The sequence below is a fragment of the Calonectris borealis genome, chromosome 38 (assembly GCF_964195595.1).
Source record: "Calonectris borealis chromosome 38, bCalBor7.hap1.2, whole genome shotgun sequence".
Lineage (NCBI taxonomy): Eukaryota > Metazoa > Chordata > Aves > Procellariiformes > Procellariidae > Calonectris > Calonectris borealis.
This window is the reverse complement of record NC_134349.1, coordinates 544,658-562,795: the sequence shown is the minus strand read 5'-3', so window position 1 is coordinate 562,795 and position 18,138 is coordinate 544,658. Positions and strand designations below refer to the sequence as shown.

General features: G+C 58.1%; 1 protein-coding gene across 1 annotated transcript in view; it reads left to right on the top strand.

Annotated features, from left to right (window-relative positions):
* The first annotated feature begins 154 nt into the window (after positions 1–154).
* Positions 155–18,138, top strand: part of CHD8 (chromodomain helicase DNA binding protein 8) — a 45,154-nt gene continuing 27,170 nt past the window's right edge. The window contains exons 1-9 of the mRNA XM_075135283.1: positions 155–301; positions 2,548–2,604; positions 11,256–12,078; positions 13,683–14,045; positions 14,828–15,201; positions 17,174–17,288; positions 17,390–17,584; positions 17,698–17,766; positions 17,860–17,915. Coding sequence (XP_074991384.1) covers positions 11,392–12,078; positions 13,683–14,045; positions 14,828–15,201; positions 17,174–17,288; positions 17,390–17,584; positions 17,698–17,766; positions 17,860–17,915 — 1,859 coding nt within the window. The 5' untranslated portion in view covers positions 155–301; positions 2,548–2,604; positions 11,256–11,391. The remainder of the gene's footprint in view (positions 302–2,547; positions 2,605–11,255; positions 12,079–13,682; positions 14,046–14,827; positions 15,202–17,173; positions 17,289–17,389; positions 17,585–17,697; positions 17,767–17,859; positions 17,916–18,138) is intronic.

Genomic DNA, 18,138 nt, shown 5'->3' with positions numbered 1-18,138 from the left:
CTGGGGGGGGGGTGAAGGGGGGGGGCTCTGTTGTAGCCCCCCACGGAGAATTTGGGGGGGTAACGGCGGCGGGGGGGGTGCGGGAGGGGCGGAAGGCGGCGTTGGAGGTCCGGGCTAGAGCGTCGGCGGAAGTGGTTGGGGAGAACAAAGAGGTGGCGGGGCGGAGCGTCGCCGGAAGTGAGGGGGCGTGGCCGGCCCCCTCCCCCGCCGCCGGAAGCGGGAGGAGTAGAGGCGGCGTCCGCCGGCGGGCAGAGCGGCCCTGGGCGGGTTACGGCGTCATGCGGCGCGCGGGACGCGTCCGGTACGTCATCGGCGGCGACGCCCGGGGCGGGGGGGGGGGGGGGGCGTGGGGGGGGTATAGGGGGGGATATAGGGGCCTATGGGGGAGGGATGGGGGGGGTATAGGGGCGCCTATGGGGGCGTTCGGGGGGGGTACAGGGGCCTGTGGAGGAGATACAGGGCCCTATAGGCGGGATAGGGGGGGCGTGGGGGCCTATGGAGGTGATGTAGGGGCCTATAGGGGAGATATAGGGGTCTATAGGGGAGATGTAGGGGCCTATGGAGGTGATATAGGGACCTATGGAGGTGATATAGGGACCTATAGGGGAGATATAGGGGTCTCTACGGGAGATATAGGGGACTGTGGAGGTGATATAGGGGCCTATAGGGGAGATATAGGGGCCTATGGAGGTGATATAGGGACCTATAGAGGAGATATAGGGACCTATGGAGGTGATATAGGGGCCTGTAGGGGAGATATAGGAGCCTATGGAGGTGATATAGGGGCCTGTAGGGAAGATATAGGAGCCTGTGAAGGTGATATAGGGGACCTATGGGGGGATATAGGGGCATATGGGGGGGTATAGGGGCCTATAGGAGGAATATGGAGGGGTATAGGGGCCTATGGAGATGATATAGGGGCCTATAGGGGAGATATAGAGGCCTATAGGGGAGATATAGGGGCCGATGAAGGTGATATAGGGGCCTATAGGGGAGATATAGAGGTCTATGGAGGTGATATAGCGGTCTATGGAGGTGATATAGGGGCTTATAGGGAGATATAGGGCCCTATGGAGGTGATATAGGGGCCTGTTTGGGAGATATAGGGGCCTGTAGGGGAGATATAGGAGCCTGTGAAGGTGATATAGGGGACTATAGGGGACCTATGGGGGGATATAGGGGCATATGAGGGGGTATAGGGGCCTATAGGAGGAATATGGGGGGGTATAGGGGCCTATGGAGGTGATATAGGGGCCTATAGGGGAGATATAGAGGCCTATGGAAATACTATAGGGACCTATGGAGGTGATATAGGGGCCTATGAAGGAGTCCAGGGGGGGTACAGGGGCCTATGAAGGAGATATAGGGCCCTATAGGCTGAATATGGGGGACATAGAGGTGTATGGAGCTGATATAGGGGCCTATAGGGGACCTATGGGGGATATAGGGGCATATGGGGGGGTATAGGGGCCTATAGGGGACCTATGCGGAGTATAGGAGCCTATAGGGGAGATACAGGGGCTTATGGGAGGAATATGGGCAGATATAGGGGCCTATAGGGGAGATATAGGGGCATATGGGGGGTATAGGGGAGGTGTGGGGGGGTACAGGGCCTTACAGGAGGGATGTGGGGACCTATGGGGGGGATAAGGGGGTATATAGGGACCTACAGGGGGGATATGGGGCAATATAGGGGTGTATGGAGAGGTTATGGGGGCCTATAGGGGGGATTCAGGGGGCTATAGGGGCCTACGGAGGGGATATGGGGTATATAGGGGCCTATGGGAAGGATATGGGGGGATATAGGGGTCTATAGGGGAGATACGAGGGGATATAGGGGTCTATAGGGGGCATATAGGGCAATACAGGGAGGTATAGAGACCTACAGGAGGAATATAGGGACGTATGGGGGGATATAGGGACCTATGGAAAGGTAGTGGGGGAATATAAAGAGATATAGGCACCTATGGAAAGGATATGGGTGGATATAGGGGATTATAGGAGCCTATAGAGAACATAGGGGGGAACAGGGGGGCAGGAGGGGCCTATGGGGGTGGTATAGGGGCCTATAGGGAGGATATGGGGGGAATATAGGGGGCAGGAGGGGCCTATGGGGGGCTATGGAGGCCTGTGGGAGGGTATGGGGACCTATGGGGGGGGATATGGGGGGATATAGGGTCCTGGTGGGGGGGATATAGGGGGCAGGAGGATCCTATAGGGGCCAGAGGGACATATAGGGGCATGGGGGCGGGGCTATAGGGGGGATATAGGGGGCTATGGGGGGGATATAGGGGGCCAGGCGGGATCTATAGGGAGATACGGGGCAGGAGGGGGGAGGGGCGACTCTTGGGGCCCCGCCCTGCCCCGCCTCCTCTCTGACATCACCAGGTGTCCCCGCCCCCCCCCCCCCAAACGGGGCAAACCCTGCCAATTTTGGGGCTCCACCCCCCAATTTGCCCCGCCCCCAACCTCACTGAATTTGCCCCGCCCCCAATTTGCCCCGCCCCCAATTTGCCCCGCCCCTAATTTTGCCCCTCCCTCCCCCAGAAACGAGACCTCCCGATTGGACGACGCCCCCCAACGCCCCGTCATCGCCAAGGCCAGGTGACGTTGGGGGTTTGGGGGGGGGGGGGGAGGGGGGCGGGGTCAAAGGGGGCGGGGCGAGGGCCAAGACTCCTCCCCCCCCCAAACCAGCTCTGCCCCTCCCCCACGATTTGGCGGCGTCTCAGCGCTCCGGTGATGGAAGGGGAGGGCGGGGCGGTCTTCCAAGGCGTTGACATTGGCCAAGAGGTTGGCCAAGACCTTGGCCAAGGCGTTGACGTTGTCCTAAGACGTTGGCCAAGGCGTTGGCGTTGGCCAAGGTCTTGCTGAAGGTGTTGACGTTGGTCAAAAGGTTGGCCAAGAGACCTTGGCGTCGGCCAAGACCTTGGCCTTGAGGTTGGCCAAGACCTTGGCCAAGCTTTTGGCGTTGTCCTAAGATGTTGGCCAAGGCTTTGGTCAACGTGTTGGCCAAGACGTTGGCCAAGGCATTGGCCAAAGCGTTGGTCAAGATGTTGATGTTGGCCAAGGTGTTGGCCAAGATGTTCACCAAGCTGTTGGCGTTGTCCTAAGACGTTGGCCAAGGCGTTGGCTTTGGCCAAGGCTTTGGTCAAGACGTTGATGTTGGCCAAGGCGTTGGCATTGTCCTAAGACGTTGGCCAAGGCGTTGGTGTTGGCCAAGGTCTTGCTCAAGGTGTTGATGTTGGTCACCATGTTGGCCAAGACCTTGGTGTTGGCCAAGACCTTGGCCAAGGCATTGGTGTTGGCCAAGGTCTTGCTCAAGGTGTTGATGTTGGTCACCATGTTGGCCAAGACCTTGGTGTTGGCCAAGACCTTGGCCAAGGCGTTGGTGTTGGCCAAGGTCTTGCTCAAGATGTTGATGTTGGTCACCATGTTGGCCAAGACCTTGGTGTTGGCCAAGACCTTGGCCAAGGCATTGATGTTGGCCAAGGTCTTGCTCAAGGTGTTGATGTTGGTCACCATGTTGGCCAAGACCTTGGTGTTGGTCAAGACCTTGGCCAAGGCGTTGGTGTTGTCCTAAGACGTTGGCCAAGGCGTTGGTGTTGGCCAAGGTCTTGCTCAAGGTGTTGACCTTGGCCTTGGGGTTGGCCAAGACCTTGGCCAAGGCGTTGGCGTTGTCCTAAGACGTTGGCCAAGGCGTTGACGTTGGCCAAGGTGTTGGCCAAGACCTTGGTCAACGTCTTGGCCTTGACCTTGGCGTTGGCCAAGACCTTGGTCAACGTCTTGGCCTTGACCTTGGCGTTGGCCAAGACCTTGGTCAACGCCTTGGCCAAGACCTTGGCCACATTGGGTCTTGCCGGCGTTGGTTACACGGCCAAGAGCCAACATGGCGTCCACGCCACGCCCACCCCAAGCCACGCCCCTCCCAAATGCCCCATTTTGGGGGCTTTTTACCCCAAATTTCAAGTTTTCCGCTACTTTTCTATCCCGTTTTGGCCCAAAAAAAGGGCGGTTTTGGGCAAAACGCCCCGCTGGGTTCTTCCGATGTCGACTCAACGTCGTTACGGAGCTTTCACCGCGTTAAAAATGGCTAAAATTGGGGTTTAAGACGATTTTTAAGTGATTTGGGGGTTATTTAGCGCTAATTAATAAATTTGGGGTGTTTTCGGGAGAAAAAATGCTTGAAAAGGGGTTTTCACCCCGTTTTTTTGTGAGGTTTTTTGGAGGAGGAGGGTGAAAACGCGCGGTAGGGTTTGGCTCTGGTTTTATTTTGGAAAAAAAAAAAGGGCAAAAAAGGATTTTTAAATCGTTTGGTAACAAAAATCGATAAAAATTAGAGCTGAAAAAACCCATTTTGGGGTTTTTTTTTTTTTTTCATTCATTTTCCTGAATTTTGGGGGGATTTTCCGGGTTTTTTGGGGTTGAATTTCTTCCCTCGCCGAGCGGCCTCGCGCCTCGGGAGCTCCGGGGAGAAATATTGTAATTTTTGAGTTGGTTTTGGGGTCATTTTGTAGGAAAACGGGTCATTTGGAAAAGGGTGGTTCCGTTGTGGGGTTGGTGGGTGCAATTTTGAGCTATTTTGGGGTTAAAAGTGATATTTTTGGGGGTGGGTTGGCCCCGATTTTGACCCCGATTTCTTTAGAGATCGTTAATTACGATTTTTTTTTTTAGTGTTCGTTAACCCAAAAAAGTGAAATTTGAGGGTTTTGGGTCCCAATTTGAGTAATTTTGGGGGTTGAAATCTGATTATTTCAAAGTTTTGGCCATAATTTTGACCCCGGTTTCCTTTTTTGGGTTAATTATGGATTTTTTTCACGTTTAATTAACAAAAAAGTCAATTTTGGGAGGGCTGGGGGCTGTTTTCAGCTATTTTTGGGGTTGAAAACTGGTTTTTTGGCAACAATTTTGACCTCAATTTCCTCTTCGGGTGGTTAACGTTGAATTTTTCTGCTTTTTATTAACGAAAAAAGTCAATTTTGGGGGGATTTTGGGCATTTGAGTTTATTTTTAGGTTTAAAAGGGATTTTTTGAGGGGGTTTGGCCACAATTTTGAGCCCAGTTTCCTCAGGGTTGGTTAATTATGAATTTTGATGTTTTTCACTAACAAAAAAAGACCATTTTGGGGGGTTTGGGGGGTTTTTTTTTTAGCTATTTTGGGGGTTTAAAAGTGATTATTTGGGGGGTTTTGGTCACATTTTTAACTCCAATTTTCTCAAAAATGATTAATAAGGGATTTTCTTGCTTTTTGTTAACCAAAAAATGCATTTTGGGGGATTTGGGCGTAATTTTGAGCTTAATTTAAGGTTTAAAAGAGAATTTTCTGAGGGGTTTTAGCGACAATTTTGACCCCAATTTCCTCAAGGACGGTTAATTACGGGTTTTTATCCTTTTAATTAACAAAAAAGTCAATTTGGGGGGATTTGGGTGCTATTTTCGGGTAGTTTTGGGGTTAAAACTGATTTTTTTGAGGGGGTTTAGTCAGGATTTTGACCCCAGTTTCCTCGGGGGTTGGTTAATTACAATTTTTTCTGCCTTTTATTAAGCAAAAAGATAAATTTGAGGGGATTTTTGTGCCATTTTCCAGTTATTTCTTGGTTTAAAAAGAATTTTTTCCAGGCCTTTGGGCCTCAATTTTGACCCCAATTTCCTCAAGAAACCTTAATTATGAGGTTTTCCTTCTCTCGTTAACAAAAATCACTATTTTGGGGGGATTTGGGTGCCGTTTTGAGCTATTTTTAGTTAAAAACTGATTTTTTGGAGGGGGTTTGGTCACAATCTTGACTCCATTTTCCTCAAAAATGATGAATTACAATTTTTTTTTTTTCCCCCGCTTTCCGTTAAGAAAAAAAAAAACCCATTTGGGGGGATTTTGGTGCTATTTTGACCTATTTTGGGGGTTTTAAAACTCATTTTTTTCAGAGGATTCCCTCACAATAACGCTAATTCTTTGCGAGATGATTAAGGATGATTTTTGCTGCTTCTTGTTAACAAAAAAAAAGTCAAGTTCGGGGCATTTGCGTGTGATTTTGAGGGCTTAAAAGTGATTTTTTTTTTGAGGGGGTTTGGCCACGATTTCATCCCCAGGGGTGGCAAATTGCCCTTTTTTTCCCCTTTTCCCTAGGGGGGGGGAGAAAAAAAAAAAAAAGCCAATTTGGGCGGGGAGGATGGTGCCGTTTTGAGGCTTTTTCTCTCGATTTTGGGGGTTTGAGCGCGGTTGGGGGAGGGGGGTTATTCAGCGTTTTATTTTTTTTTTTTTTGAGAGGGTGAAGCGGGGGGGGGGGGGACGAGCGGCCCTCTCTATGTTTTGCGGTTAAATAAAGCGAATTTTGGGGTTTTTTTTTTTTTAAGCGGTTGTTTTAAAGCGGGGGGGGGGGGGGAGGTTGGGGACGGGGCTCTTGGCGCGGCGCCCTGAGGGGCCGCCATGGCGGGGAGAGGGTTAAGGACCCCCCCCGCCTTTCCCTCAGCGAGACAAGATGGCGGCCGGGCTGCCCGCCGCGCTGCCTGACCGCCGGGCGGGCGTGGCTTCAGGCAACGCCTCGGCCACCCCTGAAGGCCCCCTCCATGGGAGGGGAAGGCGGAGGGCGGGGGGGGGGGGGGGAGGTGAACTTCCGGGTAGGCGAACTCACAACCTACCCCGCTACCCCCAATCCCCGCCCATTTTCTTTTCCCTCGGCGTCCAATCGGGGGAAGCGAAAGGGAGGAGTGGGCGGGGTCGGTGGCGGCCGCCCGCCGGCTGCGTTGCGCCGTGCACGCGCCGCCGCCTTGTTCTCGCGCCCGCGGGGTGAGGCCACCCGCCAACCGCGCGGGGGGGGAGACGGACACAAACCCCCCCCCCCCCCCGCCGCCCCTCCCCCCTTCCCTTTCCCGCCCCTCCCCCCCCCATCAGCACCCCTCCCCCCCGCTGCCGCAGGTAAGGTGGGGGGAGGGGGAGTTTTTTTTTGGGGGGGGGGGAGGGGGATGGGGGGGAGGAAGAAAAAGAGGGGGGTCCCCCCCCCACATCCCCTCACGGATGGTTTGGCCCCGCCCCCTGGCGGAGGGAGGGGGGGAGTGGGGGGGGAGCGGGGATGGGAGGGGCCAGGCCCCCCCCCCCCCCCCCCCCCCCCCCCCAGCATCGTGGGGCTGGAACTGGGAGCCCCGGGTGGGAGCGTACTGGGAGGCCCGGTGGCCCCAGTTTCCCCCATTCCCCTCTTACTGGGAGGCCCGGTGCCCCCCCCATAGGCCTGTTACTGGGAGGCCCAGTTCCCCCCTTACTGGAGGTCCCAGTTCACCCCATTCCCCTCTTACTGGGAGGCCTGGTGCCCCCCCCATAGGGCTGTTATTGGGAGCCCCAGTTCCCCCCATACTGGGAGGCCCAGTTCCCCCCTTACTGGGAGGCCCCGAGCCCCCCCATAGGGCTGTTACTGGGAGCCCCAGTTCCCCCCATACTGGGAGGCCCAGTTCCCCTCTTACTGGGGGTCCCCGTGCCCCCAGTTCCCCCCTTACTGGGAGGCCCAGTGCCCCCCCATAGGCCTGTTACTGGGAGGCCCAGTTCCCCCCTTACTGGAAGGCCCAGTGCCCCCCCATAGGCCTGTTACTGGGAGGCCCAATTCCCCCCTTACTGGGGGTCCCAGTGCCCCCAGTTCCCCGCTTACTGGGAGGCCCCGTTCCCCTCTTACTGGGGGTCCCAGTTTCCCCCATTCCCCTCTTACTGGGAGGCCCAGTTCCCCTCTTACTGGGGGTCCCAGTGCCCCCAGTTCCCCCCTTACTGGGAGGCCCAATTCCCCTCTTACTGGGGGTCCCAGTTCCCCCCGTTCCCCTCTTACTGGGAGGCCCAGTTCCCCTCTTCCTGGGGGTCCCAGTGCCCCCAGTTCCCCTCTTACTGGGAGGCCCAGTTCCCCTCTTACTGGGGGTCCCAGTTCCCCCCGTTCCCCTCTTACTGGGAGGCCCAGTTCCCCTCTTACTGGGGGTCCCAGTGCCCCCAGTTCCCCCCTTACTGGGAGGCCCAGTGCCCCCCCATAGGCCTGTTACTGGGAGCCCACTTGGCCTGTTACTGGGAGGCCCGGTGACCCAGTTCTCCCCATACTGGGGGTCCCAGTTCCCCCCGTTTCCCTCTTACTGGGGGTCCCAGTGCCCCCAGTTCCCCCCTTACTGGGAGACCCAGTTCCCCTCTTACTGGGGATCCCAGTGCCCCCAGTTCCCCCCCTTACTGGGAGGCCCAGTTCCCCTCTTCCTGGGGGTCCCAGTGCCCCCAGTTCCCCTCTTACTGGGAGACCCAATTCCCCTCTTACTGGGGGTCCCAGTGCCCCCGGTTCCCCTCTTACTGGGAGGCCCAGTTCCCCTCTTACTGGGGGTCCCAGTTCCCCCCATTCCACTCGTACTTGGAGGCCCGGTTCCCCTCTTACTGGGGGTCCCAGTGCCCCCAGTTCCCCCCTTACTGGGAGGCCCAGTGCCCCCCCATAGGCCTGTTACTGGGAGCCCACTTGGCCTGTTACTGGGAGGCCCGGTGACCCAGTTCTCCCCATACTGGGGGTCCCAGTTCCCCCTGTTTCCCTCTTACTGGGGGTCCCAGTGCCCCCAGTTCCCCCCTTACTGGGAGACCCAGTTCCCCTCTTCCTGGGGATCCCAGTGCCCCCAGTTCCCCCCCTTACTGGGAGGCCCAGTTCCCCTCTTCCTGGGGGTCCCAGTGCCCCCAGTTCCCCTCTTACTGGGAGACCCAATTCCCCTCTTACTGGGGGTCCCAGTGCCCCCAGTTCCCCTCTTACTGGGAGGCCCAGTTCCCCTCTTACTGGGGGTCCTAGTTCCCCCCATTCCACTCGTACTGGGAGGCCCGGTTCCCCTCTTACTGGGGGTCCCAGTGCCCCCAGTTCCCCCCTTACTGGGAGGCCCAGTGCCCCCCCATAGGCCTGTTACTGGGAGCCCACTTGGCCTGTTACTGGGAGGCCCAGTGCCCCTAGTTCCGGTCTTACTGGGGGTCCCAGTTCCCCTGTTACTGGGCACCCCCACGCCCCCAGTTCCCCCCTTACTGGGGGTACTTGTTCCCTTCTAACTGGGCATCCCAGTTCCCCCCATTCTGCTGTTACTGGGAGGCCCAGTGTCTCCAGTTCCCCCCTTACTGGGAGTCACAGTTCTCCTCTTACTGAGGGTCCCAGTTCCCCCCGTTCCCCCCTTACTGGGCATCCCAGTCCCTCCCATTCCCCTCTTACTGGGGGTCCCAGTTCCCCCTCATTCCCTTGTTACTGGGTGTCCCCGTGCCCCCAGTTCCCCTCTTACTGGGCACCCCAGTTCCCCCCATTCCCCTCTTACTGGGGGTCCCAGTGCCCCCAGTTCCCCCCTTACTAGAGGTCCCAGTTTCCCCCATTCCCCTCTTACTGGGCACCCCAGTGCCCCCAGTTCCCCCCTTACTGGGGGTTCCAGTGTCCCCCAGTTCGCCTGTTAATGGGCACCCCAGTTCCCCCCATTCCCCTCTTACTGGGGGTCCCAGTGCCCCCCCCATTTCCTTCTGACTGGGAGTCCCAGTTCCCTTCTAACTGGGTACCCCAGTTCCCCCCATTCCCCTGTTACTGGGCTCTCCAGTGCCCCCAGTTCCCCCCTTACTGGAGGTCCCAGTTTTCCTCTTACTGGGCACCCAGTTTCCCCCACTCACCTCTTACTGGGCACCCCAGTTCCTCTCTTACTGGGGGTCCCAGTGCCCCCCATTCCCCTTCTACTGGGGGTCCCTGTGCCCCCTAGTTCCCCCCTTACTGGGGATCCCAGTTCCCCTCTTACTGGGCACCCCAGTTCCCTTCTTACTGGGAATCCCAGTTCCCCCCATTCCCCTCATACTGGGGGTCCCAGTGCCCCCCAGTTCCCCCCTTACTGGGGATCCCAGTTCCCCTCTTACTGGGCACCCCAGTTCCCCTCTTACTGGGAATCCCAGTTCCCCCCATTCCCCTCATACTGGGGGTCCCAGTGCCCCCCAGTTCCCCCCTTACTGGGGATCCCAGTTCCCCTCTTACTGGGCACCCCAGTTCCCCTCTTACTGGGAATCCCAGTTCCCCCCATTCCCCTCATACTGGGGGTCCCAGTGCCCCCCAGTTCCCCCCTTACTGGGGATCCCAGTTCCCCTCTTACTGGGCACCCCAGTTCCCCTCTTACTGGGAATCCCAGTTCCCCCCATTCCCCTCATACTGGGGGTCCCAGTGCCCCCCAGTTCCCCCCTTACTGGGGATCCCAGTAACCCCATTACCCTGGGCGTGTTTTGGGGCAATCTGGGCATTTTTGGGGTGTCTCTGCACGTGAAGGGGGAGCACCTGGGGGGGGGGCGTGGCCTCTGGGGGGGGCGTGGCCTCTTTTGGGGGGGTCACGTTTGGGGGGGGTGACCCCACATTTGGGGGGGTTCAGTTTGGGGGGGGGCTCATATGGGGGGGGGCTCTAGGGCCCTTAAAGCTGGGGGAGGGGGGCCCCTCAGGCTCGATTTGGGGGGGCTGGCAGATTTGGGGGTGCAGTTTTTTTGGGGGGGGTCACATTGAAGGGGGGGTGACCCCACATTTGGAGGGGGTGACCCCACATTTATGGGGGTTCGTTTTGGGGGGGCCTCATAAGGTCAGAGGGGGGCTCTAGGGCCCTTAAAGCTGGGGGAGGGGGGGCCTTCAGGCTCGATTTGGGGGTGCTGGCGGATTTGGGGGTGCAGTTTTTTTGGGGGGGGGTCACATTGAAGGGGGGGTGACCCCACATTTATGGGGGTTCGGTTTGGGGGGGCCTCATAAGGTCAGAGGGGGGCTCTAGGGCCCTTAAAGCTGGGGGAGGGGGGGCCCTCAGGCTCGATTTGGGGGGGCTGGCGGATTTGGGGGTGCAGTTTTTTTTGGGGGGGGTCACGTTGAAGGGGGGGTGACCCCACATTTGGAGGGGGTGACCCCACATTTGGGGGGGTTCAGTTTGGGGGGGGGGCTCATATGGGGGGGGCTCTAGGGCCTGTACAGCTGGGGGGGGGGCTCCCAGGCTCGATTTGGGGGGGCTGGCAGATTTGGGGGTGCAGTTTTTTTTGGGGGGGTCACGTTGAAGGGGGGGTGACCCCACATTTGGGGGGGGTGACCCCACATTTGGAGGGAGTGACCCCACATTTATGGGGGTTCGTTTTGGGGGGGGCTCATAAGGTCAGAGGGGGGCTCTAGGGCCCTTAAAGCTGGGGGAGGGGGGGCCCTCAGGCTCGATTTGGGGGGGCTGGCGGATTTGGGGGTGCAGTTTTTTTTTGGGGGGGGTGTCCCCCCCTAACCCTCCTCTTTCTTCTCCCCCCACAGCCCAGCGATCCGACCCCCCGAAGCCTGACGTGAGCCCCCCCCCCCTTCCTACCCCCCTCGCCCCCCCCCCAAAAAAAAAACCCCCACACCCCCCCCCCTTTCCGGGGTGGCGGGGAGGGGGGGGACCCCCCCAAAAATGGCCGACCCCATCATGGACCTCTTCGACGACCCCAACCTTTTCGGTCTCGATCCTTTAACGGACGAAAGCTTCGCCCCGCCCTCCCACGATCCAATCGAAGAAGCTTTAAGTTTAACGGGGGCTTTAGACCCGCCCCCCGCCCCCCCAAAACCTCCTTCCCAAGAACCTTTGCCCCCCCAAAATCCTCCCGACCCCCCTCAATCTCAACTCCCCCCCGATGGCGAAATCCTCAGTCAAGGCAACCCCTTTATGGGGGTCACCGCCACCTTGACCCCCACCCCTTCTTCATCAACCGGGGTACCCCAACCCCCCAAAATCGTCATCCTCAAAGCCCCCCCGACCGCGGGGGCGGGAGGGGGGGGACCCCAAACTTCTACCGTTCCCCCCCAAACCGGGGGGACCCCCCCCAACGGGGGGAAAGTCACTTTCGCCAAGGTTTTAACCGCCGCTCCTCAACTTCGTCCCGGCGTTTCCATCGTTACCGGCAACGCCGCAACCGTTTTAACCGGAAAAATCACCGGAAGCGGAACGGGAAATAGCGGCCCCGCCCCTTCCGCCGCTGCCGTTCACCGATTGGTTCAACCGGGAAGACCCGTCAAGCAATTGGTTTTGCAACCGGTTAAAACGGGAGGAACCGGGACACCCCTAAAACCCGCCGTCACCCTGACGTCGGCGCCGGCGCAGGTGGATGAGGGGGCGGGGCTACGGGGTGGGGGGCGGGGCTATGGGGGGGGTAACCATTGGTGGAGGGGTCCATGGGGTGGGGTCATCTGGTTGGGTTGAGATCTTTGGGGTGGGGGTGGTCCTTGAGGTTGGGGTCATCTGGTTGGGTTGAGGTCTTTGGGGTGGGGGTCCATGGGGCGGGGGTCCATGGGGTGGGGGTCTTCAGGGTGGGGTGGTCCTTGAGGTTGGGGTCACCTGGTTGGGTTGAGGTCTTTGGGGTTGGGATCTTCAGGGTGGGGTCCATGGGGTGGGGGTCTTTAGGATGGGGTGGTGGTGGTCCGTGAGGTTGGGGTTGTCTGGTTGGGTTGAGGTCTTTGGGGTTGGGGTCTTCAGGATGGGGTCCATGGGATTGGGGTCTTCAGGATGGGGTGGTGGTGGTCCGTGAGGTTGGGGTCGTCTGGTTGGGTTGAGGTCTTTGGGGTTGTGGTCTTCAGGATGGGGTCCATGGGGTGGGGGTGTTCAGGGTGGGGGGGTGGTGGTCCTTGAGGTTGGGGTTATCTGGTTGGGTTGAGGTCTTTGGGGTGGGGATCTTCAGGATGGGGTGGTGGTGGTGGTGCTTGAAGTTGGGGTCATCTGGTTGGGTTGAGGTCTTTGGGGTTGGGATCTTCAGGGTAGGGTGATGGTGGTCTCCAAGGATCAAGATCATCTCTTGGGGTTGGGTTCTTTGGGGTTGGGTGGTTCAAGGTGGGGTGGTGGTGGTCCTTGAAGTTGGGGTCATCTGGTGGGATTGAGGTCTTCGGGGTTGGGGTCTTCAGGGTGGGATGGTGGTGATCTCTAAGACTCAAGATCATCTCGCAGAGTTGGGTTCTTGGGGGTTGGGGGGCTCAGGGTGGGGATCCTTGAGGTTGGGGTCTTCAGGGTGGGGTGGTGGTGGTCTCCAAGGGTCAAGATCATCTCTTGAGGTTGGGTTCTTTGGGGTTGGGAGGCTCAGGGTGGGGTGATGGGGCTTTCTAGGATAGGGGCCACCCACTGGTGGTGAGATCTAAGGCGTTGAGGTCTTCAGGACCAGGTAGTAAAGGTCCTCAGCGTTGGGATCATCTCCTGAGATCAGGGTCCATGGATTCAAGGGGCTTGGGGGGGCGTAGTGGTGGTCTTCAAGATCAGGGTCACGTCGCAATAACGAGGTCTTCAAAGTCCCTGAGGTCTCCAGGGTTGGGGTCATCACCCAACAGTGGGGTCCTCAAAGTCCCTGAGGTTTTCAGGGTTGGGGCCACCAACCCATAGCGGGGTCCCCAAAGTCCTTGAGGTCCTCAGGGTTGGGGCCACCAACCCATAGCGGGGTCCCCAAGGTTCTTGAGATTCTCAGGGTTGCAACCACCAACCCATAGCGGGGTCCCCAAGGTCCCTGAGGTCCTCAGGGTTGGGGCCACCAAGCCATAGTGGGGTCCCCAAGGTTCTTGAGATTCTCAGGGTTGCGACCACCAACCCATAGCGGGGTCCCCAAAGTTCTTGAGGTCCTCAGGGTTGGGGCCACCAACCCATAGCGGGGTCCCCAAGCTCCTGTGGGTCCCCAAATATTCCCGTCTCCCTGTTCTCACGCTGACCCCGCCCCTTTTCTCCTCTAGGGCGAATCGAAACGCATCACGCTGGTGCTGCAACAACCGCCGGGCGGTAGCGCTCCGCCCGGTCAACGCCACGTGGTATTGGGCAGTTTGCCGGGCAAAATCGTTCTACAGGGCAACCAATTGGCCGCCCTCGGTCAAGCCAAAGGGACGCCGGGTCAACCCGCCAAGGTGGTCACCATCCAACTCCAGGTTCAACAACCACCCGCCGGCCAACCAGGAGCCCCCCAGAAGATCCAGCTCCTCCAACAACCCGCCGGCGCCGGTGGCCAACCGGCTCCCGTGGCCGTCTCCTCCGTGCCGCAGGTGGTGGGAGGGGCGGGGCAAAGGTTGACGGTGCCGTTGAAGGTGGTCCTGCAACCCCAGGTGAACTTGGGTGGGGTTTTGGGGGTGGGGGGGAAGCTGAGGAGCTTCTGGGGTGTGGTCGTTGGTGGGTGCTCTTCATGGGGTGGTCCCGACGTCGTGTCCAACTATGGTGGCCGTTGAGCCCAAGCCTTGGTCCTGGCGTTGCACCCAATGTTGGTCTCCATCGCACCCAACCTTGGTCTCCATTGCACCCAACCTTGGTCTGATTGCACCCGACCTTGGTCCTGCACCCAACCTTGGTCCCGTTGCACCCAATGTTGGTTTCCATTGCGCCCAACCTTGGTCCCGTTGCACCCAACCTTGGTCTCCATTGCACCCAACCTTGGTCTCCATTGCACCCAACCTTGGTCTTATTGCACCCAACCTTGGTCCTGCACCCAACCTTGTCCTGCACCCAACCTTGGTCTCATTGCACCTGACCTTGGTCTCCATTGCACCCAACCTTGGTCTCATTGCACCCAACCTTGGTCTCATTGCACCCGACCTTGGTCCTGCACCCAATCTTGGTCCCGTCGCGCCCAACCTTGGTCTCATTGCACCTGATCTTGATCCTGCACCCGACCTTGGTCTCATTGCACCCAACCTTGGTGCCGTTGCGCCCAACCTTCGTCCTCCACCCAACCTTGTTCTCATTGCACCCAACCATCATCCTGCACCCAACCTTGGTCCTGTTGCACCCAACCTTGGTCTCCCTTGCACCCAACCTTGGTCTCCATCGCGCCCAACCTTGCTCCCGTAGCACCCAATCTTGGTGTCACCCCAATTTTCGTCTCTCCCCGCAGGCCGGCTCATCTCAGGGGGGTTCTCCCGGTCTATCGGTGGTGAAGGTCCTGAGCAGCACCGAGGTGGCCGCCCTGGCCAGCCCCGGCTCGCGGGGTGCCTCGGAGGAGAGCCGCAAGTTGGAACATCAGAAGAAGCAGGAGAAAGCCAATCGCATCGTAGCCGAGGCCATCGCTCGCGCCCGAGCCCGGGGCGAGCAGAACATCCCCCGGGTCCTCAACGAGGACGAACTGCCCAGCGTCCGACCGGAAGAGGAGGGCGAACGGAAACGCCGGCGGAAAGGGACCGGTGACCGCGGGGGACCCAAGGAGGAGAGACCCCGAAAGGGCAAAGGTCAGGGTGGCTCCGGCAAGAGCAAGGGGCGCAGCAAACCCAGGTGAGATCTCCTCAGCTCCAAAAAAGTGGACTATTTGCACCCAAATGGCGCTGGGAGGGGGCCTGGCCGTGGGTGTGTCTCCTCGTTGGGGTGGTCCTGGCGTTGTCCCCCAACCTTGGTCTTGGTTGTCCCCCAACCTTGGTCTTGGTTGTCCCCCAACCTTGGTGTTGGTTGCACCCAACCTTGGTCTTCGTTGTCACCCGATCTTAGTCTTGGTTGTCCCCCAACCTTGGTCTTGGTTGTACCCAACCTTGGTCTTCGTTGTCCCTCAACCTTGGTCTTCGTTGTCCCTCAACCTTGGCCTTTGTTGTCCCCCAACTTTGGTCTTCGTTGTCCCCCGTCCTTGGTCTTCGTTGTCCTTCAACCTTGGTCTTCGTTGTCCTTCAACCTTGGTCTTCGTTGTCCCCCAACCTTGGTCTTCATTGTCCCTCAACCTTGGTCTTCGTTGTCCCTCAACCTTGGTCTTCGTTGTCCCTCAACCTTGGCCTTTGTTGTCCCCCAACTTTGGTCTTTGTTGTCCCCCGTCCTTGGTCTTCGTTGTCCTTCAACCTTGGTCTTCGTTGTCCTCCAACCTTGGTCTTCATTGTCCCTCAACCTTGGTCTTGGTTGCACCCAACCTTGGTCTTTGTTGTTGCTCAGCCCTTGGCCTTCATTGTCCCCTACCTTGGCCTTCGTTGTCCCCCAACCCTTGTTCTTCATTGTCCCCAACCTTGTTCTTCATTGTCCCCCAACTCTTGGCCCTCGTTGTCCTCCAACCCTTGGCCTCGTTGTCCCCAGACCTTGGCCCTTGTTGTCCCCCAACCTTCGTCCCCATTGTCCCCAACCTTCATCCCCGTTGTGCCCCAACCTTCATCCTTGTTGTCCCCAACCTTCGTCCCTATTGTCCCCAACCTTCATCCTTGTTGTTTTCCAATCTTCATCCCCGTTGTCCTCCAGCCTTCGTCCCCGTTGTCCCCGACCTTCATCCCCGTTGTCCTCCAACCTTCATCCTGGTTGTCCTCCAACCTTCATCCCCATTGTCCCCCAACCTTCATCCCCATTGTCCCCCAACGTTCATCCCCGTTGTCCCCAAGCTTTGTCCCCGTTGTCCCCCAACCTTCGTCCTCGTTGTGCTCCAGCCTTCGTCCTTGTTGTCCCCCAACCTTCATCCTCGTTGTCCTCCAACCTTCGTCCTCGTTGTTCTCCAGCCTTCGTCCTTGTTGTCCTCCAATCTTCATCCTCGTTGTCCTCCAACCTTCATCCTCGTTGTCCTCCAGCTTTCGTCCCTGTTGTCCTCCAATCTTCATCCTTGTTGTTCTCCAACCTTCATCCTTGTTGTCCCCCAACCTTTGTCCCTGTTGTCCTCCAACCTTCGTCCTCGTTGTCCTCCAGCCTTCGTCCTTGTCCTCCAGCCTTCGTCCTTGTTGTCCCCCAACCTTCATCCTCGTTGTCCTCCAACCTTCGTCCTCGTTGTCCTCCAGCCTTCGTCCTTGTTGTCCTCCAATCTTCATCCTCGTTGTCCTCCAACCTTCATCCTCGTTGTCCTCCAGCTTTCGTCCCTGTTGTCCTCCAATCTTCATCCTTGTTGTCCCCCAACCTTTGTCCCTGTTGTCCTCCAACCTTCCTCCCCGTTGTCCCCAACCTTCCTCCCCGTTGTCCCCAACCTTCATCCTTGTTGTCCCCCAACCTTCCTCCCCGTTGTCCCCAACCTTCCTCCCCATTGTCCTCCAACCTTCATCCCCGTTGTCCCCAACCTTCCTCCCCATTGTCCTCCAACCTTCATCCCCGTTGTCCCCAACCTTCATCCCCATTGTCCTCCAACCTTCATCCCCATTGTCCCCAACCTTCCTCCCCATTGTCCCCCAACCTTCATCCCCACCCCACCCCTGGCCCTCCTTGCGCCCAACCTTGACCTCGGAGCAAACCCTCCCAGAAGGTCTCCATCCCTCCAGCTCCGCCCTCCTAACGCCCCTCCCCCCCCTCCTCCCGTTAGCACCATCACGCCGGTGGTGGGCAAGAAACGGAAGCGCAACGCCTCCTCCGACAACTCCGACGCCGAGGTGATGCCGGCGCAGTCGCCGCGGGAGGAAGAAGAAACCAGCGTCCAGGTACGGGAGACGACGCCGGAGCGGGAATCGGTTCCGTTTCCGGGAAAGGGGGGAGGGGAGTTGACTTTATCTTGTCTCTTTTTTTTGTCTTCTCCTTCCAGAAGCGTCGGTCGAATCGACAAGTCAAACGGAAGAAGTACACCGAAGATTTGGACATCAAGATCACCGATGATGAAGATGATGAAGAATTGGATGTGACGGGGCCGGTTCGAACCGAACAACCTCCGATCCCGCAACTTCCCATCCCGGAACCGGAACCGGAAGGGGAGACGTTACCCTCCATGCAATTTTTTGTGGTGGGGGAATCTTGGTTTTGTCATCTTGGATACCCTCCGTGGTGTCCACCGTGATCTCCTTCTTCTTTTTCCATCCTTTTTCACCATCATCTTCGTTTTCTGCCTGTTTTTAGGAAAACCCCAGCGAGGAGGACGCGGCCATCGTGGACAAGGTCCTCTCCATGAGGGTGGTGAAGAAAGAGGTGAGGGACCCCCCGCCCCCCCGCGGCGATGGCGGTGGGAGGTCTTCGCCGGCCGTTTCGCCGACGCTAACGTCCTCGCCTCGTTCTCCGCAGCTTCCGTCGGGACAATTGACCGAATCGGAAGAATTTTTCGTCAAATACAAGAACTAGTAGGTGGTCGGATGAGGTGGGATCGGTGTGGGGTGTCCCCTGGGGTCAACTGGGATCCCTACCACCCATCGGTGAGCTCCTCGTTGGGTTGAGTTCTACCAACCCAACGGAGGGGCGCAGGGGCATCACGTTGACGTTTCTACGACGAGGTGGACCTTCAAAAAAGGGGTTTTTTTTTTTTGCTCAAAAACGGCTTTACTGACCCCAAATAGCTTCACCGGG